General features: G+C 26.4%; 1 protein-coding gene across 1 annotated transcript; it reads left to right on the forward strand.

Annotated features, from left to right (window-relative positions):
* Positions 1–5,002: 5,002 nt before the first annotated feature.
* Positions 5,003–6,953, forward strand: LOC105130998 (alpha/beta-Hydrolases superfamily protein). The gene has a single exon (XM_011033744.1). The coding sequence runs from the start codon at positions 5,080–5,082 to the stop codon at positions 6,604–6,606; it is 1,527 nt and encodes a 508-aa protein (XP_011032046.1). The 5' UTR covers positions 5,003–5,079; the 3' UTR covers positions 6,607–6,953.
* The last annotated feature ends 8,492 nt before the right edge of the window (positions 6,954–15,445 follow it).

Raw genomic sequence — 15,445 nt, forward strand, 5'->3', positions numbered from 1 at the left:
TGCCAAGCATTTGTTGTACCAAGTGTTATACAACATAAATCAAGATTAGTCATTTAACAACCACCCACAGATCCCCTCTGCGTTTATCAAATTTTATTGATTACTTATTTTGTGGTTATTTTTATGGTTGGAATGTATTTTTAAAAAATATTTTTTTAATTTTTTTAGATTTTTTTGATATATTAAAAAAATATATAATATTAAAAAAAAATATATAATATTTTTATCCAAATATTATTATTATGATATCGATAAAAGAATTAAGGTAGATCATCATAGGACTTTAAATGAAATCAATTAAAAAAATAAATTTATCAATATCAATATTTTTTATTAGCCAGACAATGCCAACAAGAATATTACACATATACTCATTTAGAAATGACTATAATAAAATTGATTGGTTATCTGTTATGAAAATCATACCTAGAAATTGTTTCTAAGTTGTTTATAATAATAATGATGAAGTAATTGAGAAAGAAAATATATTTCAACTAGATGAGTTAATTGATCCATATCAACTTGTTTTATTTACTGAGTTGGAAGAATATTCAAATTTACATACTGCAGAGAATATTTATGTTCATATTAATATTAAGTATTAGTGGAAATATAGAAAATAATAAAAATGAAAAGATCAAACAATTTTAGGTTAATAAATAAGACGATGGATATAAAGGCAAAGATGATGAGGATATAAATTAAATAGTGGATTTGAAATGATTTTAAAAGTAAAACATTATTATAAAATTTATATATTTATTCTTGTTGTATAGTGTATTTTAACTTTGTACTTTTATCAACTTTTATTATTGTGATTGTGGTTTTAATATGTTCTGAATGTACCTGTTGTTGTTGTAGAATTATATTTGATAGGAATAGTATTTCATAAAAAAATAAATTATTATAAATTTACTTACATGACCACCAACAATATATAAAATCATCAGAGAACTACAACAAGTTTATGAAAGAATTTAAAAGTGTAAACCAACAAGTGGATTCTTTAATGAACTATTTTTTATTGGTGATATTAAAAATTGATACAATCACTGACAAACAACAATATCATGTTAGAATTACATAGAAGAATTAAGGAATTTTTATTCTTCAATGATTTTACCATTGAAATATAAAATCATCGAAGAAGTACAAAGAGTTTATTGAAAAACATACATGACTAATTTTATTGACGGATATAGCAATATATGAAAACTTGATAATGAATTCAGTAATTTTCATAAGGTTTCTAAACTTTTTAAATGATCGATGAACTCATTAATAGAATCATTGATAGTATTAAATTTTTTATTGGTAACTCTGTCAATAATGTGCTAACTTTGATTATTATCAATGAAAGAACCAACAATATTTTTACTTGTTGCCTATCATTTGGTCATAGATTGTTCTTCAATTACAATTGTTTTTTATCAGTTATTTGTGTTTGAAATTGAAGAATCATCAATTCAAAGGAAGTTAGGATTTATTTCATTTTTTGATTTTATATGAATTTTTAATCTTAATAGACTATAAAATGAGTTTCTTGATAATTTTATTTATTAATTTTTAGATAAGATTTTGATTTTTAAGTGACTTGCAAGCCACTAACATAAAAAGAAGAAGAAGTTGTTGGTATAAAAAAAGCACAAGATACATGGCTAATAAATTATCCAATTGATAATTGACAATTGAATTATTAACAGAAATGAACATGACATGGTCAAAATAAAGAAGCATGAATGACAAGGCTAATCATAGTGGCTCGATCATGACCACTATCAGTGAAGGCTCATGAACCTGGAAAGCTCTGTGGGTGGATGGTCTAGAAAAGCTCATGCAATGAAGTTTTTTCCTCTTTAGTTTTTGTAAATGAAGTTCTTTTCCTTTTGTTATTTCCTCTCTGTGGTTGGGTTTTTAGTCATTGTCTAAGATAATTTTTAATAAAAACTTCTTGTAAGTTGGTTATTTTTCTTATCTTGTAGTACAAGAATTAGATCTTTTTTAGCATTGTTTTGGTTTATTTTATTAAATCAAAAACAGTAATATCATGGTTTTTGTAGCTCATAACCTTTAAATCTTGTCCTAAAAAAGTATACATAGTAAATGTGTGTTTGGCTTGTGAGTGATGATTTGCTTGCAATGTTTTTGAGTTTTTTGTATTTTTTTTTCAATTTTAGATAGGGTTTTGTATAAAAAAGATACTGTCAAAAAAAAATTTAGATGAATAGATATAATAAAATAAAAAATCATAAACCATAGATTGATAATTTAATTGAATATTATTAATTATTTAATTATATTGTTTAGATATCAAGAAAAAATTTAAGATCACAATGAAGTAATTGTGAATCTTCAAGAATAGTGTTCATAAGCCTACAATAATTTTAGATGCTGATCATGAAAAAACATTTGATGCACATTTTAATATTCTAATGATAGAAGCTCATCAATAATGAGTCATAAATCTAGCATTCTGTTTACCATATACCTCATATTTTGGCAAGTTAATAGCATAATGAAAATTAAATTTGAGTATATAAAGATTTTTTTTAATTTAAACATATCATTAAATTAATGATTTTATATTTACATAGTCAACCATTTATTAATTGATTTTTATATTCATAAATATGAAATTACATGAACAATAACATTAATAATAAAATTATCAATGAAAGTTTTTTTATTTCACTAGAACTAACTTAAAAAGCATCATGAATGAATGCTTGTGATGGAGAAGTGATGGGGGTTAAGGTTAGTACATATATAATTAATACTTGTTTTAGTAATATATTTTTTTAAAATTTTAAAATCTAATTATTTTATAAAAATAATTATAAAAAAAAATTATAGTGCCATGAAGCAAATTTGAGGGTAACAAGGCAAATATGGAAAAATCAAAGTGCAACTAGACAAATCTTAACGTGTGAGTTTAAATTTTTTGTTGAAATATAATTTTTTTTTGTTATATATTTTTGTTTAATGAATTTATGAATGGAGTTGCGTGATTTTAACATATTTTTATTATATTAATTTTTTTTAAACGCGTGTGTAGAATGTTGATACATAATTTAAATATTTGTTATTAAAATTTGCTTTTAAGATCACGAAGAGTTCTTATTATAAAAAACAGTATATTTGATTAAAAGAATATTTTTATTGAAACAATAAATCAATGCCTTAATAAAGTAATGGAGTTTAAATTGGACAGATGTATTTTTTCTCATTTAAAATGATTGATAATTTTGAGAAACCTTTATTTTAGTTGCCACGTTATTTTTATTAAAAAAACATGTTGCTAATAAAATATTGTGTCATTGTTTTAAAGAATATCATGATTTTTTACTATTATGTTATCAATTTGGATAATTATAAATTTTAAAATAATATATCACCAACATTGAATAAAAATAAAATATATATTTTTTAATTTTTAATTTTAAAATTGTTCTATATTTTTCTCTAATTGATCATTCTCATATTTTTTTTCCATATAAGTTTGTAAAAATGATCGTTCATAATGTTTTTCAATTGAAGCTTTCTCTCACAATCATACTAAGTTTTTTTCCATTAAAAAAATATTGTAATTAAAATAATAAAGAAAATGCATGAATAAAAACACTAAATTTTTAGAAAATATGTGTGTTTTTCCCCTTCTTGATTCAAATTATATTTTAATATTTTTTTATTATCTTTTTTTTTATTTAAAGGACAATGATGCCAATAAAAATGCAGTATTGTAGTAAAAAAAAGAATCACAAGAATCAGAAAAGAAAATTATAAAAAAAATTTCTAAAAAACATTATTCTTCATCTCTCATGCAAATATTTATTTTTATAATTTTATAATTAAATAAAATAAATTAAAAAATCAAAGCTATTAAAGCCATCCACTATCGAAGTTTTTTGACAAGTAAATTTATGTCCATTAAAAATATTATCAATATTTTTTTATAAAAAAATAAATCAATGTTGATGAGGAATACTTTTTGAAAAAAGTCAACTAGGAGTCAGACTGGGATGCCCAAGTTTTTGATGTGCCAGTCAGCAATTGGTTCAAATTAGATTAACCTTATGCAGTTTCCATGGTGGAAAACCAGGCTTAATTCTCTTTATAGATATAATTATCTTTAAAAACTAAATATATATATATATATTATATTTTTTATATAAAAAATAGAAACAACACCTTAATCATGACGTAGTATTTAAAAATGAGAAAGCAATTATTTTTGGAAATATATTAAAATAATATTTTTTATTTTTAAAAATAATTTTTGATATTAATCTATTAAAATATTTTAAAAATATAAAAAATTAATTTAAAATAAAATAAATAATTTTAAAAAAAAATACAGGCGATTTCAGGAAAACAAATACAGCGTAAAAAAGCTCTCACGACAGGGCTGGGGCAACTAACCAGTGGATATCTCTAATCAATAATCAAATGACGAATCTTACTCTCATGCAAACAGTAAATATTCTCTCACTTTATCAAACTAATTTAAAGCCTCGATCTCACCAGTCCAATCAACTACATTTTCAAGCCATCGTTTTTGCTATTTCATTTCTATTTCTCATTAATTAGTTTTCTTTTTATATTAAACTTTTTAATCAATTTATACATTAATAATTAATCAAAACTAATTAATTACCCTGTGATTTTAATAACATACTCTACATCAACGTGATAAAATTTCTTTGATACTGGTCTGAAATTTAAACTAAAAAATTAATTAATGAACCTTTAACACTCTGAAATTTAAACTAAAAAATTAATTAATAAAACAACTTTCACTTGAACCTTTAACATTGTTTGGTAATTTGCACTGCAGTATAATTATATTTTTAAAAAATTTTATTTTCTTAAAAAAGTTTTGAATTAATATTGTTTTAATATTTTTTATTATTTTACTAGTGCTGCACTTTGGCCTGCTCAAATCCCTCCACACCACCCCCAACCACCACCACCACCAAATTCATCCATATATAGTTATAGTTCTGCTTTTAATTTCTTATAGGCAAAAGTTCCTCCATTTCCTCCTCTCTTTCGTAACAACCTATTAAAAAAGAGGTTTTCATGGCTTCACTGCTTTTGGCTTTCAACACCCAGAAAAGAACTCCACCACCTCTCTCTAAAGGTCTCTTGCCAAGATACAACCCCAGCAAACCTAAATCTCTGTCTCTTCTAAACAAACCCTTTTCACCAAATTCTAAAACTCTCAAGATCAAAGGCTCTTCTGTATCAAGTGCTTTAACTCCACAACTATACGAAACCCTAGTTAATCAAGAAGACGAGAGGCCTCTTAGCGAAATTTGGAAGGAAATTCAAGGCTGCAATGACTGGGAAGGACTCCTGGACCCAATGAATTCCCATCTCCGCAAAGAAATCATTCGTTATGGAGAATTTGCACAAGCATCCTACGATTCTTTCGATTTTGATCCTCACTCTAAGTATTGTGGCTCATGCAAATACCGAGGAGCTCAGTTCTTTGAAAAGTTGGATATGCAAGGCCATGTTAAGTACCAAATAAGCAGATATCTCTATGCAACTTCAAATATTAACCTGCCAAATTTCTTTCAAAAATCTAAGCTAAGCAGAGTTTGGAGCACACATGCGAACTGGATGGGGTACGTTGCTGTCACGACAAATGAAGAAGAGATCAAACGGCTAGGGAGGCGCGACATAGTCGTTGCATGGAGAGGTACAGTCACATATCTTGAATGGATTTATGATCTCAAAGATATCCTTTGCGTGGCCAATTTCACAAATGATCCATCCATCAAGATTGAGTTGGGTTTTTATGATTTGTATACCAAGAAAGAGAATTCTTGCAAGTACTGCACATTCTCAGCTCGCGAACAAGTTTTGGCCGAGATTAAGCGGCTTCTTGATTACTACAGAGGTGAAGAAATTAGTATTACCATCACGGGGCATAGCCTCGGGGCGGCTTTGGCTACTTTAAGTGCTTATGATATTGCAGAGATGAGACTTAATTACATGGATGATGGGGAGTATAGGACTAAAATCCCTATCACCGTCTACTCTTTCTCGGGTCCTCGTGTGGGAAATCTTAAATTCAAGGAACGGTGCGATGAGCTCGGGGTTAAGGTGCTGAGGGTGATCAATGTGCATGATATGGTACCAAACGTGCCAGGGATGATTGCTAATGAGAAATTACAGTTCCAAAGATACATAGAAGACAATATGTCATTTCCTTGGAGCTACGCGCATGTTGGGGTGGAACTTGCATTGGATCACACCCATAGCCCGTTTCTAAAGCCTACTAAAGATCTCGGTTGCGCACATAATCTTGAAGCTCATTTACACTTGGTGGATGGCTACCATGGCAAAGGCCAGCGATTTTGCTTGGCGACAAAAAGGGATATCGCCCTTGTTAACAAAAGTTGCGACTTCTTGAGGAGGGAGTATGGGGTGCCACCGTATTGGCGGCAAGATGAGAACAAAGGGATGGTGAGAAATGCTGACGGCCGGTGGATTTTGCCAGAGAGGCCCAGAGCAGACGCTCATCCAGCAGACACGGCACATCACGTTGAACAAGTGCTCAAGAATATCGCTGGTTCTTCTCAGATGGAGGCTCTATGAGTATTGATGCTAGTAGTGACTAAATTGAATGTGCTTGTTTGTCATCTTCATTTTAGTGTGCTATCATGAAGTACTGTCCTTGTCCTATAATATCCTATGAGGTCCATTAAGGGCCATGGTGTTTAATTTGCAGGGTTCAAGGTCAAAACCTGAGGATAAATTTTGCTGACTTTTCTGAGTCATGCGTGACAAATCACATCACCTTCAATCTTATTGTATTATATATATGGCCCGAAATAATCCCTACTCTAGGCGCTTTTAGTGAACATGTTATTAATTCATTTTCTTTGATTTTTGAGATATTAGTGAATGTAATCCTTATGTGTTAATATAAATCACCACATGAAGAAATTGAGAAAATATGGCCGTGGGTGATAAAAAAAAATAATCGAAAATGGTCGGAAATGATTATTATTATTATTATTATTATTTCTTTTTACAAAGATGAGGTATAAACTCTCTTTTTTTCCCGGATGAAAACATCATTATTAGTTAATTACAGGTTTATCAACAATTTATCTTACATGTTGAGTCCATATGAGCTGCTCCCTCCATCTCATATTTAAATCTACATTTAACTATACGAAAAAAATAATTTTTTTTCTCATTTTCAAATTAATTATTGGAGTGCAAATCTATTTCAAAATACATAGACTGGTACACATATTCCAAAATATGGGTATTTCTTAGAATATGCAAAATAGAGCAAAAAATAGATAAAGGGAGTAGTATTCATAACACGGTAGGTTTCGCAATTATTTTAGGATAAATAGTTGATTATATATTCTTAAATGCTCGGGTAGGTTTCTAATTTATTCTTATATTGCTAATTAATTGTGTCTATAGTATTTAATTTTTAAATATATTTCTCATTCAAATTTTTGCATCGATATTGACAAAATTGTATTTTTCATTTTAAAACTGATATTGAGTTATAAAAGGATGTAATAGAGAATTTCATCAAAACTGCTTTACATTTTTTAAGAAATAATTTTTTTCAAAATTAATCAATCATTAAAGGGTTTAAAAATAAATATTTTAATTTTCATAAAAAATTAAAATCACGCTCTTGTTAAACTCAAAGGCGTTTTCAAAATTAAAAAACATATATATATATATATATATTTTTTCATATTAATTTGGTTAAAATAAAATAAAAATTAAAATATTTCTAGACTTCACTATCAGAATAGTGCACCATTACTCCATCCATCATATTATGTGAATAATGTCATGTTATATGCTCAACAGTTATTAGTGACATGAATAATATTTGTAGTTTAGGTGCAATTGAAAAGTACATAAGTTTTCTATATGCCACAAAAGTTATTTCTCTATCATTATCAAGTTTATAAAGAATATGCCAACATATTATGTATTCAGTCAAATTTTGCATTTTCAAAGTAGAATAATACGCAGAAGTTTTAATATATGTCAATTTTCTGGTATTTTAGGATGAGAGGTTTCATTATAGATTTAGCAACATAAAAGTTCCCTTTCAATCTATTTCATTCAAGTAAAATCTTCTCTTTTATTTGATAATTTTCATCATAAATAGCCCCACTCAACCCATGATTTGACTTGATGGTAAATATATATGCAATGACCAATAATTTATAATGATTTGTGTAACCATCTTATAATGGTTCATCGAAGTCTTTCAAAAGATAAAAAAAAAAAAAAAACTTGATTGCATCTGCATTATGTTTTTTTTATCTATGATTGGATATTTATCGGTATAATCTTGATTCATTTATATTGTATTTATAATCATATTTCTATAAAGATTATAATTTTCATCTCCAACTCCATGCACGTCGCTAAAGTTAGAAGTTGACTCAACCATCGTCTCATAAGGAACATATAGTTATCCGTGTGCAAATAAATATTTGTATATTTTCATGAATCTTTTTTGTAAAATATGCATTGTTACAATATCTTAATCGAGAAACCTTTTATTTTTACATATTTTACATGAACATTTAATACCATCTTTATCAATATTTTTTGAATTAAATAGTACATAATTAATAAAACCTTAAAACTCATTACAATAATCTATCCTACGCAATTCTTCGGCTGAATCTCAATATATCTATGAATGATCATCTATTACTTAAATCAAGCCTATATAGAATATTGATGACAACATGTATTAATTAATTACATGAACTAAAAAAATTTGCAAATATTGGTTTGACTTAAACTTATTCAATTTATTTCAATAATACTCTTAATTCATTATCAATTATCTACATAAATTTAAATTTCTATACATTAATCGAAAATTTCAACTCAATAATAAAATTGACAAAATATAAAATGGACTCGTTAAATAAGTTATTATTTATTTCATCACAAAAAACCTAAGTTACAAATTCAAAATAAATTTCATCAATTTACAAATAAATATAATTTTATAAAATTTCAAACAAACCCTAACATGTACAGATAAAATTGGGAGGGTAGTTGCTATAGAGAAAAATAGAGGAAGAAGTAGAAATAAGAGAGGGAGAGAGAAAGATCACTTGTCGGGTCATAAATTAAATATTATAAATGGATTTACTAATAATTTTCACTGACAAGTTAATTCCGTTGGTAATTTTGTTTGTAAAAATGACACGCTATTGAATTTTTTATCTTTTTTAATTTCTTTTTTTCCACTGTAATTTTCTTTATATATACCGAGAGAATATTTACATCAGTATTTAACGAAAGATATAGCGAGGGAATATGATTTGTTGGTACAATCCATCGTAACCTACCGACAAAAAAATTTCTCCGATATTTTTATTTGTATTTGTCAATTTTCTGATAATAATTTAAAAAAAATTAAATATTGTACTAGGACATATAGACACAATTAGAAATATAATAACATATTAAAAACTTGATTAATTATATAAAGATAAACTAATTAATTTTATGAGTAGGCTCAAAATAAGTTGAAGTCATCTAAATATGTCCATCATTCACCGCTAAAAACCAAGAAAAATAGTGATGGAATTATTTTGTCGCATAACATATTTTTCTATGGAATTAATTTGCAACCAAAAAATCCATGACAAAAACCTTCATCGTTGGTTTGCAGAAAAATCATTTTATGAAAATAATACGTCACTAGTTTCTATTGAAAAAATTAATAAAAAATAATTTACTTTTTATTGTAATTCCATCACAAAATAATTGAAATAATAATTTATGCTTGACTCAGAAATAAATAAATAATAATTTATTTCAGAAGCGCATAAACAATGAATTAAATTAAACAATATATATATTCTTGATATTAATATAATTAATTAAATTGAAAAATCAATCATCTTCACTAGATATAATTCTACTACTATAATCATTAAAGACACCATCATTTTAAAAAAAAAAACACAATAAAAGGTAACAAAAGAATGAAGCTCATTAATATAATTAATTAAATTGAAAAATCAATCATCTTCACTAGATATAATTCTACTACTATAATCATTACCGTCACCATCATTTAAAAAAACAAAACCCACAGTAAAGGGTAACAAAAGAATGTAGCACTCCACCACCACCACCGTAACAAAAAGCAACAAAAAATATCAGCATTTTTGCACAAAATAGTAATAATGTAACCTGGTATTGTACAACCACTCAAATAATTTCATTAATTTACAATTTCATATATCATGAATATTTAATACAAAAAATAAAAATCTAATTAATAAAATTACTCATTATATATTAAAAAACCAAAAAAATTATTTACAAACAAAAAAATTGATTTTTATATTTGAAAGACCGGATTTTGACTGGTCAATTAATTTTATTTATGTTGGTCCAACTTCAAATCAAGTTTAAATTATATCCTAGATAATCAAATTTTAATAACTACAATTATAACCTCTACCGATTGGTCTAGCAAGTTATAGCTGCAATGGCATGATCTAATTTTGGATCATTTTATTTGTGTTGAATTCAAGGATTAATCTTTGTAACATAAAAATAATTAAATAGCTTTCTTATTAGTATTGATCATGCTTAATTTAATAGTACTTTAATCATTTAAAAAAATTCGTTTTTTATATCATCCACTCTTTTTTTCCTTTTCTATCTCTTATAAAAACAAAATACATTGAAAAAAAATATGAAAAAAAATTAAAATGGATTAAATTAAAACAAAGGGATTAAATATATAATTTTTAAAAATTACTTGGACTAATTAATTGGTTTTCGTAAGCTGGAAGTAGTAAGTTATAATTAACTTTAAAAAATAATAAATGTTTCACCACTAAATACATAGAGAAAGAGACCAGTTTGTCAAAAGAGAAATCATATGGCACCAGTTATGTGAACAAACATAAATCATTTCAATGGGCACAGTCCACCAAGAAAAAGTAGGGTTTGATATCAAACCAAAAGTTTAATCATTTTAGGTATTTGCATTCATATCTGATGGCATGTTTTATTTTTATTTGGATATTTTTTGTTTTTTCGGAACTAGAGGCAGGGCAATACTTCAATATTTTTGTGCAAACATTGAGCTTAAATTAAGTGTTGAGATACAAGTAACTTTAATCATCTTATTAAATTCTATATTAGATCTTGGGATTCTAATTAGTCAGATATTTTTTATATTTAATATATAAAGATATGTTTTAATGCTCTAAGAAAATGATAACTTTTTAGTCATAATCTTTACTAGAAGATAAGAATGATGGGTTATAAAAAGCTATTGAATCCTTAAAAAAAACAAAAAAAGGTTCTCATCCTCCATGAAGAACACCATATTTACTTTAAATTCTTTAAGAAAATATCAAGGTTTTTTTCTCTCAAATAGAATACACAAAACATAACTTATATAAGTTATGACTAAATCATCATAACTAATGTATAAATCAAATATTAAAAAAAAATCAACTAATTATTCAAAATATAAACTTAGCTCTTAGGCTATTTTAATTTTTCCAGCCTTTATCGATGTCTAAAAACCTTTCCTCCTTTTTTAAGCGCAATCATTGTTCCTGTGATGCCTTGGCTTTCTTCAAGAATTGTCATTTCTGCTTGGCAAATGCACAGCAGTAACTTAAATTATTTAGGAGCTATTTGGGGCTGTTGGTCAAACAGTGTTTTATTAAAATTGAATTTTTTTATATCATTTTATATGATAATATCCAAAATAATTTTTAAAAATAAAAAAAAATACTATTTTAATATATTTATAAATAAAAAATACTTTAAAAAATAATCACTATTACATTTTCAAATACTTTTTTTATTAAAAAGCCTACTATTAAAGGTGATTTTCTTGTGATTATAGCTCCCCGACTATAATGCCACATAAATGCAAAACAACCACAAACGTCTAATTAGACACTCAATGACCTAAAGGATTAGTGGTTAATTTTTGTATAATAAAATAATTCTTCAATATATTTTTTTGTTCTTAAATAAAATAATTTTATCATCAAATATAATATCAAGTTTTTAATATAGCCTTTAACACGATTTTTAGGCCAAATTATCAAAATTAGTCACGTGATTTATACATAATTATTTTTTATTTCTAAAATATTTTTCCAAGATAGACAAATAAAACATTCTTATATATAAAATTATTATATTATATAAGGATAGATTTAGCCATTAATTCTAAACTTAATCAAGCTCTTAATATCTTTACAGTATTTTTAATTTGTTTTAGATAATCCCAATTTCCTTTCCCTTGCACTCTAAACCTGAAATTTCGTTGATGTAAAATAATGAAATTAAGCATTTGGTGTTATGAGTTATTGTTAAAAAATAATATAAATTATAATTTGAAACCTCCTTTAATAGCTTAGACTTTTGAATTGAGATGTTTCTTTAATATAGTATTAAAGTCTTGATGACCAAGCGGTCACGAGTTCGAAACTCACTATCCTTATTTATTTGATAAAAATTAAGTACAAGGTAACATGACCCTGTGCAAATTTCAAACCCAAAAAGCTTTCACTTGAGGGGATATGTTAGAAAATAATATAAATCATATCCTAAAACCTTATCTAATAATTTAAACTTTTGAATTAAGATAATTCTTTGGCAATTATATGTCTTTAGGCACACACTTTATTGTAGGTAGACTAAGAAACTAATAATTGTATAAGAAATTATGGATACTATTATTTTTTTTTGCATACAATAAAATATTTGATACAAGGATTAAAAAATTGATAAGTATATTGGATAAAATTAATTGATCACCATAAATGTTAATAAAAAAAATTAATGTAACTTATTCAACTTAGCAAGTTAAAAGCAAATTGATCAGTCCGTTCAAATAATGATCTGATTAAAAAAACATTCACACAATACTTGTTTTAAGTTTGTTTAACCCTAGATAAAAAGTAAAACAATCAAATGTCAAGCAATGAAATAAATTTTTTTCTGAGGTAATTAAATGTAAAGATGATATATTATATTGACTCAAGTTAATATCTGAAATAAAACCTGCGTAATGGAAATGATCATAATAAACTAAATTGGTTAGATAATATATCTCTTTTTCTTGTTCTCTTCTTGGCTAGGCTTTGATTTGGTCTTAATTGACCACATATTAGATTAAATCTAGAAATTAATTGAAGAGTTATAAAAAAAAAATTATAGATAAAATTTAAAATACATTTTATATTGTATTATCTCCGATCAACTTGTATTAACTCACAGAACTTGTAATTCAGATTATAGACATGATCTCAATTGGGTATAATTTTTTTAAAATAAATGATAAAAAATGATGAAACTTTTTTTCTTTTATTTTAAGTTGAATAAAAAAATAATAATAACAAAGGGTTAAATTGATGTTGTGCATCATTTTTCTTTTACTCGAGAAATGTCTTAAACAACGAAAAAAGAAAAAAGCCATCAATGTTGTGTATTGACCTGTCAAAATTTTGATCCATGTCAAGGACCAAACCCGGTCTAATAATTTTTTTTTTTAAATTTATTATGCACTAAAACAAAGAAAAAAAAATTTAAAAAAAATCCCTAAAAAGAGCCTTGAGCCCGACTCTTTTGGGCCACCAAAAAAGAGCCCAAGCACTCGGGCACGAGCCTTATATTTTTTTGTCTTTCTAACCCCAATTTAAGGGGGCGAAATGATGTGTCGTCTACCTGTCCAGATTCCATCCACCACTATGGTGATTGGAAAATCAGAACAAAATTATTTTTCCATTGAAAACTCATTTTTAACTCATTTTAACCAAACAATACCTAAAAAAACCCTTAAAACACCTATAAATCAATTTACCAACCTAAAAAACCTTCAAAATGATCCTAAAACGCGAGATCAAACCATGTTAGATTTTTATTAGTCAAGCTTGATATATTTTTTTAGGTAATATTGAGATAAGATTTTTATTCGTCAAGTTTGATATATTTTTTAGGTAATATTAAAATTTTAAATAACTACTATCAAGTTAATTTCTTCAAATGAAACTTGTGGACACCAAAATAAACCAATTTGGTGGGTAGAATATGCGAAAAAAAATACTTTTTTATGTTAGAATCCAACGAAACTCTCTCCTTCGCAAACTAGGAACTTGAAAATATTAAAAATAAAGTTTTGTACAAAAAATGAATTTAGAAAAACACAAGTGACCAAACAATTCTAATTGTTAAAATTAGATGACTAAAATGTACATTTCGCACCATCTTTAAACACACCATCTATTTTTAATGCCTTTTTTTTATATTGGTTCTCTTTCTTTCAATTTTATTCCTAGCCAAACCAATTAGCTATTAACTTTGCAATTAAATGACTCAATTGATGAAAATAAAAGTTAAGATACCAAAATAAAAAGAAAAAAAAGAAAAAAATGCAGCAATGCTACGTTCCATAGTGCATTGTTAGTATATGGATAATATTTAATTACCATTGTTCAACACCAACCATCTGTTTTTTTTTTTAATTATTAATGTGGATATCCGGGCCAGCTTGAACTCTCCTCGACTAATACTACGAACTCTGAAATTAACAATTATATAGATCTACAGTCATTCTAAAAGGATAGGAACTCATGATAACAAGAAAACAAATCTAGAACATGATTAACTGATTAATTGAGTTACCTCTTCTGATTTAGTTTATTTGTTATGATTGCTTAATATATTAGTGGACACCTTTATTTTAGATGGAAGGAAATTAAAAAAAAAATAGAAAATAAAACTTAACAAAGGTCAAATAGCAATGCTTTACAGATCCAACAAATGTTAAATTAAAAATCGAGGAGCACCTGAGACCTCAGAGGATACCTACTTTGCTAGTTAGCTCCTTACTTGGTGAAAAGAAAGGGTTTTCCCGGCCTGACTTCATTCTTTCTTGCTTGGTTCGAAAGATTTGTTACACAGTATTTTCTAAAATATTTGAGAGGTCTTGCCCTTCAAGGGGAGATTTGCTTGCCGGGGAGAAAGCTTCCCTAACGAGTCAAAAGTGGCGAAGCCATGTCTTCTGCTTCGGTTAAGCCCCGCTTAGCCAGGAATTAATTTACGTACATAATAGAACTTGTTAAAAAGTATATAATATAAAAGAAAGTTTATGATAGCAAGTTGAAAAAAAATAAAATGCTACAAAGATTATATAAAATTTAGGTTAAGATTATATAAAGATTGTATTAATTTTATTTTACAAGTTTTAGGAATATATATATCATCCAGATCAAAGAAAATTGCAAGAAAGAGCCTTTCGTTGGTAAATTAGTTCTAGTGTAAATAATTTGTCTAAAATCTGACAAAAAAAAAAGGAATTTTTTTTCTTGTTATACGAAAATCGGTTCAAGAAGTGATTCATCCTTTATATATATATATATATATATAAGCC

Source organism: Populus euphratica, unplaced genomic scaffold (genome assembly GCF_000495115.2).
Source record: "Populus euphratica unplaced genomic scaffold, PopEup_1.0 scaffold76.1, whole genome shotgun sequence".
Taxonomy (NCBI): Eukaryota; Viridiplantae; Streptophyta; class Magnoliopsida; order Malpighiales; family Salicaceae; genus Populus; species Populus euphratica.